The 11872-nt window shown below is 42.0% G+C and overlaps 2 protein-coding genes across 3 annotated transcripts; one reads left to right on the top strand and one right to left on the bottom strand.

Annotated features, from left to right (window-relative positions):
• Positions 1 to 201: 201 nt before the first annotated feature.
• LOC117489361 (phospholipase A and acyltransferase 3-like) lies at positions 202 to 4019 on the bottom strand. Of its 2 annotated transcripts, none has more exons than XM_034138580.1 (5): positions 3925 to 4019; positions 2283 to 2372; positions 1944 to 2052; positions 1381 to 1649; positions 202 to 1088 (listed from the first exon to the last, which is right to left on the bottom strand). In XM_034138580.1, the coding sequence occupies exons 2-5, from the start codon at positions 2295 to 2297 to the stop codon at positions 966 to 968; spliced, it is 516 nt and encodes a 171-aa protein (XP_033994471.1). In that variant the 5' UTR covers positions 2298 to 2372; positions 3925 to 4019; the 3' UTR covers positions 202 to 965. The 2 variants fall into 2 exon arrangements, with proteins under 2 accessions (XP_033994471.1, XP_033994479.1); XM_034138588.1 differs by having other exon boundaries at positions 2283 to 2355.
• Positions 4020 to 5559: 1540 nt separating this feature from the next.
• On the top strand, positions 5560 to 11776 carry ints5 (integrator complex subunit 5). The gene is given in 11 exon segments (XM_034138157.1): positions 5560 to 5807; positions 6811 to 7063; positions 8132 to 8440; positions 8442 to 9716; positions 9718 to 9990; positions 9992 to 10061; positions 10064 to 10090; positions 10093 to 10112; positions 10529 to 10973; positions 10976 to 11022; positions 11024 to 11776. Coding segments are annotated over 11 exon segments (3027 nt in total). The 5' UTR covers positions 5560 to 5712; the 3' UTR covers positions 11237 to 11776.
• Positions 11777 to 11872: the final 96 nt, after the last annotated feature.

Below are 11872 nucleotides of genomic sequence, written 5' to 3'. Positions count from 1 at the left end.
ATCAAATATTTTCACCATCCAGAGGAAACATTTGGGTGCTAATGGACAGGAGATTCCTGGGATGAAGCACGTGGAAATGTTATGTTAACATATTTAAATAGAAACAGCAACAGCTCACAGTCTACATGGGTAATATTAAAGCGATTTAAAACTTTAAAACTTTCCAGGAACTACAACCCTCTGTGAGGAGGTGACAACTTCCAGAATCCCACAAATGATTCTTTATTCAAAACGATTACAAACAATGTAATGTCAGAGGAAGACAATGTGCTATGAATTCCCAGTTAACTTGTGAACTGATTTCATAACAAAACTTCAAATGTGTAGAATTAATTGAGTCGACACGTCTCCTCTCGGACAGGACCCAAAGTTCATCAAAGTGTTTTTACACTGAACAGAAGGCCGTAGTGACTGTGACATTACATGGCTCTTGCATCAAATGTAATTACAATTGAGTTAGTGTTAATTGATTGTGTAAAATAGTATTTTTCTAAGTTTGACTCAAGTATATTATATCTTCATTAGCAACTAACAAATATCAATGTTTTGTTTTTAATCAATAGAAAAATACCTCCCTAACCTCTCACATCCTTCACAATCCGAAACATATACATTCAACTTCAAAATCTTCATTTTATTTTACAACATGTTAACATATTCTGTATTGGCAGCTTCATTACTCAAATTAGTATTTGTTGTGCTCATGTATGCTATACATGTTTAAAATCTCAGAAAAATACAAGGCTTTGATCACATCCAAAAACCTTTGCATTGTTAGTCAAAGCAGGGAAGGCATGCAGGACACATGGAGGTAAAGATGACTATGCAGGATAGAAATCAACCAGGTTTCTGGGTTATTAACAATATGTCAATTAGTCAGTGTTTCCTGTGAGTGAGCATGATAGGAAGCAGGCTTTGCAGGTGATCTTCTCATGTGTCCCTGAAGAGGCGCCCCGGGACTTCTATCACTTTTCGTTCTTGTTTTCCTTCTTGCCGCCTCCGAAAAAAGCTCCTGCCAGAGCCACGAGACCAAGACCCAGAAACGCAGCCGCACCGGCCACCATGACGGTTTGTCCTGCCTTACGCACCTGCACAGGGAAACAACAGACACATGTTAGTTAGTCATTTATACATTTAGTTTAACTTTTAAAAATATATTTAAATGAAAAGGTCAATGGTTGACCTTTAGATTTGAAATATGGTATGTTGACTGCCTGTTAATGGTCTGTCTTTCAGGAAAAGTAGGTTTTGTTGCATTTATTACTATATTACTTCTGCAGCTTATGATTTATTTGAATATTTTTGTTGAACATGTTTGGTTTACAATGGTAATTATTTTTACTCCAGCCCCCCCCTTAAAAAAAAGAGTCTAAAACCGACCTGCCGGGACTCTGCTTTTCCGTAGCGCAGCTCGGTGGCAAAGTGCTCACAGTTCCCTCTGAAGACGCAGTACGGCAGCTCTTCACCGACCATCGCACAGGCGACCCTCACAATGACCTCTGCCGGGAGGGGCTCGTACTCCTCATCCAGGCTGTTGTTGATTTTCCACTCGTTGGTTTCCACCACATCCCACAGCTCCTCTTTCTTCACCAAGGCCTTCTCATAGAGAACAGACATGATACTGCTGGCACCGGCCCCCGCAACCTCAGCTATGAACAAACAAAGAAAAATACAGAAAAAGAGAGAGGAACAGATGTGATTGTGTGGGCACAGTTAATACTGCAAGATACTTTGATTTTAGGAATTATAAACAACTTCAAACAGATAATTATCTTCTTTTTTATGCTGGTCTAAAAAATGTAATGTGTCAGTACATTAGGCTGTCGTGTGTGTGTATGTGTGTGTGTGTGTGTGTGTGTGTGTGTGTGTGTGTGTGTGTGTGTGTGTGTGTGTGTGTGTGTGTGTGTGGTGTGTGTGTGTGTGTGTGTGTGTGTGTGACTCACAGGGTGGTGCCAAGTGGACAATGAAGCCATCGCCCACATACACAGCCCAGTGCTGATAGGTTCCCCTGTGGATCTCGATCAAATCCCCGACCTCTGGTTTTACATCATACTTGGATTAAGACAGACAGAAAAAATGTTTGACTTTGCAACAGACTTTGTTTGGCAACAACTGCGGTTCATTGTGAAATGACAGGACCCTCTGTGTTAAACTAAGATAAGATAAGTATACTATAACACGATAATAATGACACATCCTTGCATAAAAGAACACAAAACACATTTAAAAAAACCGACAATGGTTTAATTTTATTTATTTGTATTAAGTGATTATTTCCTTACCAGTGTCGGCGCCATGTCAGCGTTTATTTCACCTGGTTTCCACTCCTTTGTGTTCTTTGGTGACTTGCAGCACCTGTAGGACAAATTATTCTATAGTCCAAATAGTAGCATACAACATTAGATATAGAAAAGTAAAACCATTTACTGCTTCATTCTCCCCTTAGAGAAAATGTACCTCTGTTTTCTGAGTTACAAATGTTGTTTGTTAGCTCAAAAGGGAAATTGTTCTATGCATAGAGCCAGTGGTGGAAGAAGTACTCAGATATTTTACTTATGTAAAACTGTAAAAATACTCTGTTACAGGTCCTTCATTCATAATCTTACTTTGGTCAAATTACAAAAGTATTGCCATCAAAAAGCACTTACATTTCCAAAAGTAAAAGTACTTATTGTGCGTAATGTCCCATTTAAGAATAATATATATGAAATTATCACAACATTGTAAGAGTGGAGCTACTTTTGATCACTCGATATACAACTGCTGGCTATTTTACCTATAACTCTATAGGATAGTTCTTAGTTTATTTCTTAGTTTATTTATATTTTGTATTTGCGAATAATCCTAATCTGTTAAGTAACTATAACACATTTTGTCAAATTAATCTAGCAGGGTAAAAAGTACAATATTGGTTTCCAAATTGTAGTGGAGTAGAAGTTCAAAGTAGCATAACATAGGAATACTTACGTAAAGTATCCCAAAATCGTACTTAAGTACAATACTTGAGTAAATGTAATATTAATAATGCACTCACATTTAACATTTTGATGAATTTAATGCTGCATAATATAATATAATATATCAATAGATAATGTGTTCAATTAAATATACATTTATATTCACACCTGACCAAGCTAAAACTACAGTCAAAAACAAAAGTCTTATGGTAAAATCCTATCTTTGTGAAGGTTAGAATTTAAAAAAATAGGAAGCTTTTTAAAGAGGCATCTTCTTTTTCAGTTGTTCATCATTTTGTAAATTGGAGGCTGTAGTTTGAGATGCTGTTGAATGTATCAGAATGAGAAACTGGTTTATTGCCAGGTAGGTTTACACATACCAGGAATTGATATCCTTGGTGTTTGTGGTACATAAATACAGCTAATGACACTGAGTCGTTGTGGTTGTGTAGCCCACACCCAGTGACACTACTGTACGTCATTCACTACAACAGCACCATACACTACAGCCTCCAAAACGATTATAATGTTAAATCAACACATCTATTAAGGTTAATATAACATTCATAAAAATGATTGAGGAACTGTTGTTTAATACTGTCATAGTTTTAACTTTATAATAAACCGACGAGCTTATATGGACCATTTTTTTTTGCCATGAGGGAAACGTGTGTGTTCCCCCCCGTCTTTTTAGATGCTAACGCTTGAACAAAAATCATTTAAATGTCACTGTAATAAGAGGAATAAATAGAGGATAAAAGAGGGGGTCATTCGGTTTCGTTTTTACATTTTGGCAAACCAAAATAAATTGCGAGGCAGCCGACAGCTAGCTTGGTCCATGTTTACATCATACAAACCACACTGTACAGACATCAGCTTTCAAACACGCAGCATCACGTGAAGTGTACTGTCATCACATGACAGTACACTTTGTGAATATTATTTGACTGAAAGACAGTGCTCTTACCTTTAAATGTAAGCCTGGTTTTATGTCAGAGGCGACGTCCGAACCATACCGACACTGAAAGCAGAGCTCAGCTGTTAGAAGATCAGCTGGTTGGTGCTGGGAGTTTACGACCTTCAAAATAAAAGCTGCTAGCTTTAAAGAAAAACAACAACAAAACAAGCAGTTGCCACTAGCCTACATACATTTGTATAATTGGAGAACGTTTATTTACCGTTGCCAGTACCAGAGGTGGGAAGTAATTAAGTATATTTAAGTATAAGTACAATTTCAAGATCGGTTACCCGATGAAAACAATTCATTTTGAGTTGCTCTTGTCCTAAATACATTTAATAAGCGAATTGATTAAAGGTAGGGTACATTTGAGAAACCGGTCGTGCTTTTTACAGTATTACAGCTTCCACAGATGACATTTATTTATGGATTTTTGTCAAAGCACTTAAGATAGATATTCATTGCTATCGGGATGTTAAGAGCATTCCATGGAATATAACAAAAAGTGTATCTCGAGCCGGTTTCTCAAACTTACCTACCCTACCTTTAATGTAATTTGTGTTTCACTTATTAAAGGTAGGGTAGGTAAGTAAACCTACCAACCTACCTATACCATAAGATTTTCAACGACATAATTACTCTGTAGCTATGTTAGTTTGACAATAAAGAACCTTGAACCTTGAACCTTGAAAAAACCAATCCCATATTTGCACGCTTATCAGGAAACTCTGCAGAAGGATCAAAAGGTCTCCATTATCTTTTACTGATTTGTTATACATTTCAAGCAGCTGACTATATTGAAAACGCGCTAGAGTCTACACCTCTACACACTTATGGAATAAATACCGTCACTTGACAGTGGCGAGCCGTCAGGGCCCTCTAGGCCCTCTGTGAGGGCCTAAGATATTCCAAAAAATAATATTTAAAAACATTAAAAAAAAATATATTTTTTTTAAATATATATTTTTTTAATATTATTTTTGTTATATTTTTCATTAGTTTTACCGAAAAAAAACTTGATTTAATAAAATAACATTTCCAAAGAAATAAATCCTTCGAATCTGCCTGTTCAGTCTCTGTTTGAATGTCAGTTACTATAGCGGGCCTCTCTGCGATTCACAGAGGGCCCAGTAATGTCAAATTACAGTACAATTGACCAATCATATCTTCCCTCTAAATGGGTGGGTTTTATTATCGCGGACTTTATGACGAGTTCCGCCCACTGTGAAACTTTTCTTGTTTCCATAGCAACAACAACTTCCTGTCAACAGCGTGAACTCGCCTTCAACATAAAAGCATGCCAAAATTACACTTAAGACATACAACTGCAACGAAAGTAACAAACACAATGCAATATCATTTTCAATGTCAAAGAACACAAATTGGGTTCACAGGTGTTGTTTTGTGTGGTAGAGGGTCGCTGTCATTGATGCGTTTTGCACCCTGGGCCGTTGTTTTGATATTCCGCTGAAGTATACGCTGTGACGTAATAACTCTTTTTTTTTCTTTTTTTCGAGGGAAGGGGTGGGGGTCAGAGGGCCTAGGTGGTATAAAGCTCACGGCTCGCCACTGCTTGCTCAATAAATAAAAAACACTACCACTAGATGTCGCCAGTGACGTCAACTGTTAGTGTCAGTTTACATTTTTGCAGCAACGAAGAAGTCCCAACTTCCGGCTTCGGAGCGCCCTTTCCAGTATTTTTGTCCTGCAATTGTACAGAGAAAACAACACAAATCTGTCACAATCTTTTCCCCTCGAAGCCCCGCAGCCGAGTGGAGGATTTGATGTGACGCTTTGATGTTAAAAGACCAAACTATGTCTGTGGTGTTGGACGGGAGTCCGCTGAAAGCGATGCAGAGCTCACACACTCACACCCCGCAGACTGCCCTGAGGTGAGTGTCTCACACAACAACTACTCTCTAAAGTCACTTTAGTTCATTCTGTATTTAACTTAACTCTATGAAGGTCAGAGGGTAAGACTATAACATGCCGCTATACTGTTCTATAATGGCAGCACCTGTTAAAAGTTAATGGGGTAGCAACATATGTCAGGTTTACATGGAGTACTTTTCAGGTAATGGATTATTCATGTACTCTATTAAAGGTTCAAAGAAGACTTGAACACATGGCAAGTTGTTAGAGCCAAAATGTTGTTATAATACAGTAATAAACTGTCCTGACTAACACACCAAAATACCTTAAAATGATGACTGCTAGTGTAGACGAGAGTCCATCAAATGTTTTTGATGGATACTACTCTTGAAATTGAATATATTTTCGGGCTGCAATCAAATTTAGGGTTGATTACATTAATACTATTATTTTGTAGAGTGGATAATATGGTCTGCCTACAACGTTTATGTTCATTAAAAGTCACAAATATGTATTTCAATTAATTGTGTGGTCTAAAAAATGCCAAAAAATAGTGAAAAATGTCATTCTAGTGTCCAACCATTCAAGGTGATGTCTTTGAGTGTCTTGTTTTGTCAGTTTAAAGCCCAAAGATAATAAGCTTAATAAGTTACAAAGCAAATAAATAGCAAGAAATCTCCATATTTGAGAGGCTAAAAACTACATTTTAAATTGTTGTTCTGTTGATCAACTGATTGTTTCAGCTCAAGCGGTAAGTTTATTGATCGGTTCTCTGCAAAAAATCAACCAATATTTGGTTGTGTAGCATCAATTTAAATTATGATATTTGACACGTAGGATTGCTGGTCATTTTTCTTGTTAGTATGTACAAACAGATCTTTATAGCTCATCTGAAAGGACTTTCCCTTCTCAAACACATTCATACACAGTCTTTTTGTCACTCCTTTTCTTTAACTTTTTACTTGTGGATAGTAAACTTCACATATTTCCCATCATTTCATCGTGTCCTCTCCTCTCCTGCAGCGCCCAGGAACTCTCCCAGGAGATCAAGTCCTTCATCAGTGGCTTTGACAGCGTTCAGGGTCGGAAGCTCAGTGTCCGGGAACACGCCCGCTGTGCCGTGCGCTTGCTGCGCTCCGTCCCGGCCTGTCGGGGGGCGGTGTTGGAGCATCTGAGGGGCGTCTACGATGAGTATGTCTCCGCCTTCCTGCACAACCTGGAGACAGAAAGCGATAACAGCTCCGGGGTCAGCTCCAACCTGGAGGACATCATACAGGTGCGATGACACAAGGACACTCATAGAATTTCTTATTTTGTTATTACCATATTCTGAAAATCAGGAAAGTCATGACAGATTAGGGCTGTGCAATTAATCGTATTTTAATCGCAATTACGATTTTGGCCTGCCACAATTACGAAAACAACATAATCGAAAAAAACGATTATTTTGCTTTGCTTGGTTGTGACAGTGCAACATATTTGATCAAATTTATTTTAGTCTAATTTATTTGTATTTATCATATTTACATATGTTTAGTAGCTTGTTGAAGTGCGCTCCAAAATATTTGCTGGTCTCTTTTATTGGTATTTATTATTTTAAATATAAATGTATCATTTATTTTATTTATTTTTGTATTGGTTTTTCAGTTGAATTATACGTTCAGGGTATTCAACAGTTAAAAAGATACTGTTCAAATTATTATTTGTATTTGTTTTAAAGTTCAATAAATGGATGTTTTCAAAGTCAATGAATAATCGTATTTAATAATCGTGGTATCAATTATTGACCAAAATAATCGCGATTATGATTTTTGCCATAATCGCACAGCCCTATGACAGATATCAAGCCATTTTCATTAAGTCCTTCTTGGATTTTGTGGAGACTATTTGATAAGTCAATCGGTAGTTCATTTATCAGAGATCTGCTTAATAAAAGTCTAATTACTAAAGAAATCATAATTTGACACCCAATTATTGATTTGTAAAGGAGTATTATAGGTTTAAAATGTATGTATTGAATTGGTTAAGAACATATTTTCTTCTTATAAAGCAGCATTCTGCTATGAAAAAATAACAAACAGTAGAATGCCCTAAATTCACAATCACAATCCAGTAAAAAAGCCTTCTAAAAGACCTGATTAACTTTGGGTTTTAGACTTCTTAAGGAAACAACTGGCATAGCATTTTATGCCCTGAATTAAAAACTCTTTGAAAATGTTTTGCATTGCTTCCATTTAAGTGTACTATTTTAAAATGGCATGAACCCCTGCAATCTCACTAGCCAAAAAAAATTCTGGTAAAAATGTCCCAGTAAAAGGTATTAATATCTTCTGTTTGTCTGCAGGAGGTTCATGGTGTGCTGTCAGAGTTTATCCGTCTCAACCCCCGGGCCTGGGCCCCTCTGGTGTCCGCCTGGGCTGTGGACTTGTTGGGCCAGCTGAGCAGCAAGCATGCCGGCCGCAGAGTGGCCCCCCACTCCTCCAGCCTCAACGAGCTGCTCCAGCTCTGGATGTCCTGTGCTGCCACCCGCTCCCTCATGGAGGCCTACTCCCAGTGTTTGGCTGCCATGCTGGCCTGGTGCCCTGACGCGTGTGTGGATGCTCTGTTGGACACCTCGGTTCAGCACTCACCACATTTCGACTGGGTGGTTGCTCAACATCGGCTCAGCTTTCCCAGGTACTATCATCAGCCGAGTCTTGGCATGTGGGCTCAAGGACTTCTGCTCTCACGGTGCTAAGGACACAGGGCTGATGGCGATGGGAGTGGATAAAGGCAGCAGAGTGCCAAAGATTGGCTCAGTGGTGGGAATCCTTGGACACCTCGCAGTGCACCACTCAGACAGCATCAGGAAGGAGCTGCTCAGGATGTTTCAGGAAAGTCTGTGTCCATCCAGCCCTCTATCTCCCACTTCATCCTCAACGTCCTGGGAGAGTTCCCCTCAGCTTCGTCGTGCTGCAGTTCCCTTTCTGCTCCAGCTGGCTGCAATGTCCCCCAACCTCTTTGGTGCGGTGTCAGCAGAGCTGGTGGAGCTGCTGCGCCCTCCGGTCCTGCTGCAGCTGCAGGCCGTGCTGCAGGGCATCCCCAGAGAGGAGCTGGATAACATGCTGGGGCTGGCTGTCCATCTTATTAGCCAGAGCCCATCGGGAGGGTCCCGTGTCCTCCGCTTTCTGGCAGACACAGCAACGCCAGCCTCCGTCATCATCTCAGGCCCCACACCCTCCCCTCACGAAGGCGTCAGAGAAGGTTGCGATCGACTCCTCCAGATGCTGCTTTTGCATCTCCACAAACTGGTCTTCAACCGCTCAGAGGGAGCTGAAGTCAACCCCCATCGCTCTGCCTCCACTCAGCCCCGGAGGGTCATCCCCTTCCTGGAGGAGCTGCAGTCTCACGTAGGGGAGCTCTGTGCCGAGACACTGCGCCTGGAAAGGAAGCGTCACCTGTGGCTGCACCAGTTGCTGTGTCTGCTGTCGGTGTATGGGGGTCCCAGCGTGGCCACTGAGGCCCTCTGCCAGCTCCTCACACAGGCCCACAACCCGGAGGAGCTGGCCCTGGCCTGGCAGCTCCACAGCACGCTCTCCTCCTGCATGGCAGGACTCATTCCCGCCGCTGTAACTCGCTGTGTGGCCCAGATCCACACACACACTCTGGGGACCCGGCAACTGACGCAGCTGTTGCTTAACATGGCCGCAGCCATCCAGAGTCAGGATGAGGAGAGGAGAGGAGCTTCAGCGGTTCAGTCCTCCATGGCCATCCAGGTGGGCTCAGCGGTCTCAGGATACCTCCATGATTTTGGCCCGCTCCTTCTCCATGGTGACCCAGATGTATCTCACGCTACAGTGCGCCTCCTCTCCTGCAGCCCGCTGCCTCGCACCTCCTCCCCAGCACACCTGCTCCTGCTCTCTCGTGCTGCTGTCACTCATTTCTTTGTGGGCACTGCGGAGAAGAGGAGAAGGAGGGAAGCTGGAGAGAGACGGGGGACAGGCGTGCGAGGAGGTGAACTGCTCAGTCCTGCTGCTGTCCCGGTTTGCAGCGTATTCTTCGCTCACTCTCAAAGCGGTGCTTCAGCAGCTCGTTGAGGGGCGCTCCATAAGGCAACGCGGCCTGTTTGGAGGGCAGATCGCAGACATGTCTGGGGCCCCTCTGCCTTCCAAGTCTGTGTCTCCTGACATCGGAGCCTCTCTGACTGGATGAATCAACTGTCGCTTTCGGCACCACCGTCAACTTTTCTGGTAGCGTGTGGTCTGTGTTTCATGCCGGGGGTGGTATTGGCAAGGGCTGAAGGTCCGCACTGAAGCACAGCTTACTGACCATCAGGGGTCATGCAGGTGAGTTACACAATTTTGAGATGATGATGATTTAGTGCAGCTTCCAAGAGGGGCCAATGCTAATGCCAATGAGAAAAGCGCTTCTTGATGAAGTCAGTCAGGGAATGCTCATTTCAGCTGTTTTTTTTCATTCAATTTGAAACATGAAACTACATTTAACTTAAATATTTGATAGGAAATAACATTTTTAAATCTCATTGGGGGTAAGAATGGAAGAAGATCTATATGATGGCTCACGCAATTCTGAATATTGCACAAGCAAAGAAACAGAAATGTATAAAGAAACATCCTGCATGTGACTCAACTCCCACCTTCGAAGTCATTTCTGTTGATTTACTTAGCTGTATTTGTTTTTTAATGTTCTGCAGCTGCACTGAAAATGTGTGTGTAATTTGAAAATGGTCTTCTCTCTGCAGAACGTCCAGACTCTGCTAGCTGTCGTCGTCCAGTGCTGCAGCTCCTCTGGTCTCAGCGGCTCCCGACTTCCCTCTGACCCCGACGAGCCGCTGCCCATCACGCCGAGGCAGCCAAGGTAGTTGCAGTACGATGTGGAAAATGTCTGTCCAGATGTGGCCAAAGGTGAGCTGTCCTGGCCCCCTGAGGAGCACGCTCGCACCACAGTGGAGCAGAGACATCCACATCCGCGTTGCTTTGAAGCACCAACCCCGGTGCTATTACCCCAGCTTGCAGTGGTGGCTGCGGGACGCCCGGCTCTCTGCTACTGCTCAGCTGTGCTCAGAGGCCTCCTCGCCACTCTGCTGGCCCACTGGGAGGCCTCCCGTGAGGTGTTGTCCACAGACTCCCCATGGCACCTCCAGGCCTCCTGCCTCCTGGTGTCCTGCATGGGTGAGGGCCAGCTCCTGCCCCTGTGCTGGCAAACGTCCACGAAACCTTCCCTCACCTCACTCCATTTCGAGGTGAGCTGCTGGCTAGTGGCTGTGTGGGAGTATGTGAGAGGAAATGGCCCCATGCCCCAAAAGTTTATCTTCAACTCAGAGAAGGGGTTGTTCTGCAGGGATTTCTCACGGGATGGCGACGTGGCAAGATACGTGGCACCGATTCATAGCGTCCTGCATAAAAACATTGACAGATTGGGACATCTGTGCTGGCGCTTCCAGCTTTAAAGAGTAGTGGGGAGCAAACTGTGTAGAATAGACAGGATGCTGTGTTACATTGGTTCAAAAGAGGACTGCAAAGTTGCTTTCACTGTACTCAAGTTTAAAGTATAGATGTGTGCATTTGTTTGTATGTGTGAGTGTGTGCTTTTGTACCATATTTTTTAGACTTCATAGGTTTCTTACTAGTTGTTTCTGTGACGAATACAAGGGTACATGAGAAATGGCACACACATGTTATGTTAGCACAGAAATTCTTCACACAAAACACAGCCTTAATGTCTAATTTTGTTTGAAATTACAACTGTACTCTGGTAAATCACTTAAATGTTAGTTTTGTATCATTTTCAGTTGACCAACGTTCTGAAATTGTGGCTACAAACATGCCTTGCATCTATTGTTATATGCCCTAAGCTGTTGTTTCAACCACTTAACAAAATAAATAATTTGGTCGTAGTTTTGAAAGTGTCTTGAATTGAATTTCCTTCTTAATGGTCAAATGTTTTATCACAGGAGTCTCTTGATGATTAAAGTGAACACCACAGTGTTGCATTTCCATTTTTTTTTACATACATATACAAATCCTCTGAGCCAGTGGTTTCCAACGTTTTGATTGTGATGGCTTAAAAGTGAGCCTAAAACGCA

The sequence above is a fragment of the Trematomus bernacchii genome, unplaced genomic scaffold (genome assembly GCF_902827165.1).
Source record: "Trematomus bernacchii unplaced genomic scaffold, fTreBer1.1, whole genome shotgun sequence".
Lineage (NCBI taxonomy): Eukaryota > Metazoa > Chordata > Actinopteri > Perciformes > Nototheniidae > Trematomus > Trematomus bernacchii.
This window is presented reverse-complemented; position numbering and strand designations above follow the sequence as displayed.

What these genes read in the sequence shown, in the direction of transcription:
- LOC117489361 (XM_034138580.1), bottom strand. An exon ending in TGTCCACTTGGCACCACCCT is followed by an intron (nt 1,650 to 1,943) that starts GTGAGTCACACA and finishes GTTTGTTCATAG; the next exon opens with CTGAGGTTGCGGGGGCCGGT. An exon ending in GAAAAGCAGAGTCCCGGCAG is followed by an intron (nt 1,089 to 1,380) that starts GTCGGTTTTAGA and finishes TTCCCTGTGCAG; the next exon opens with GTGCGTAAGGCAGGACAAAC.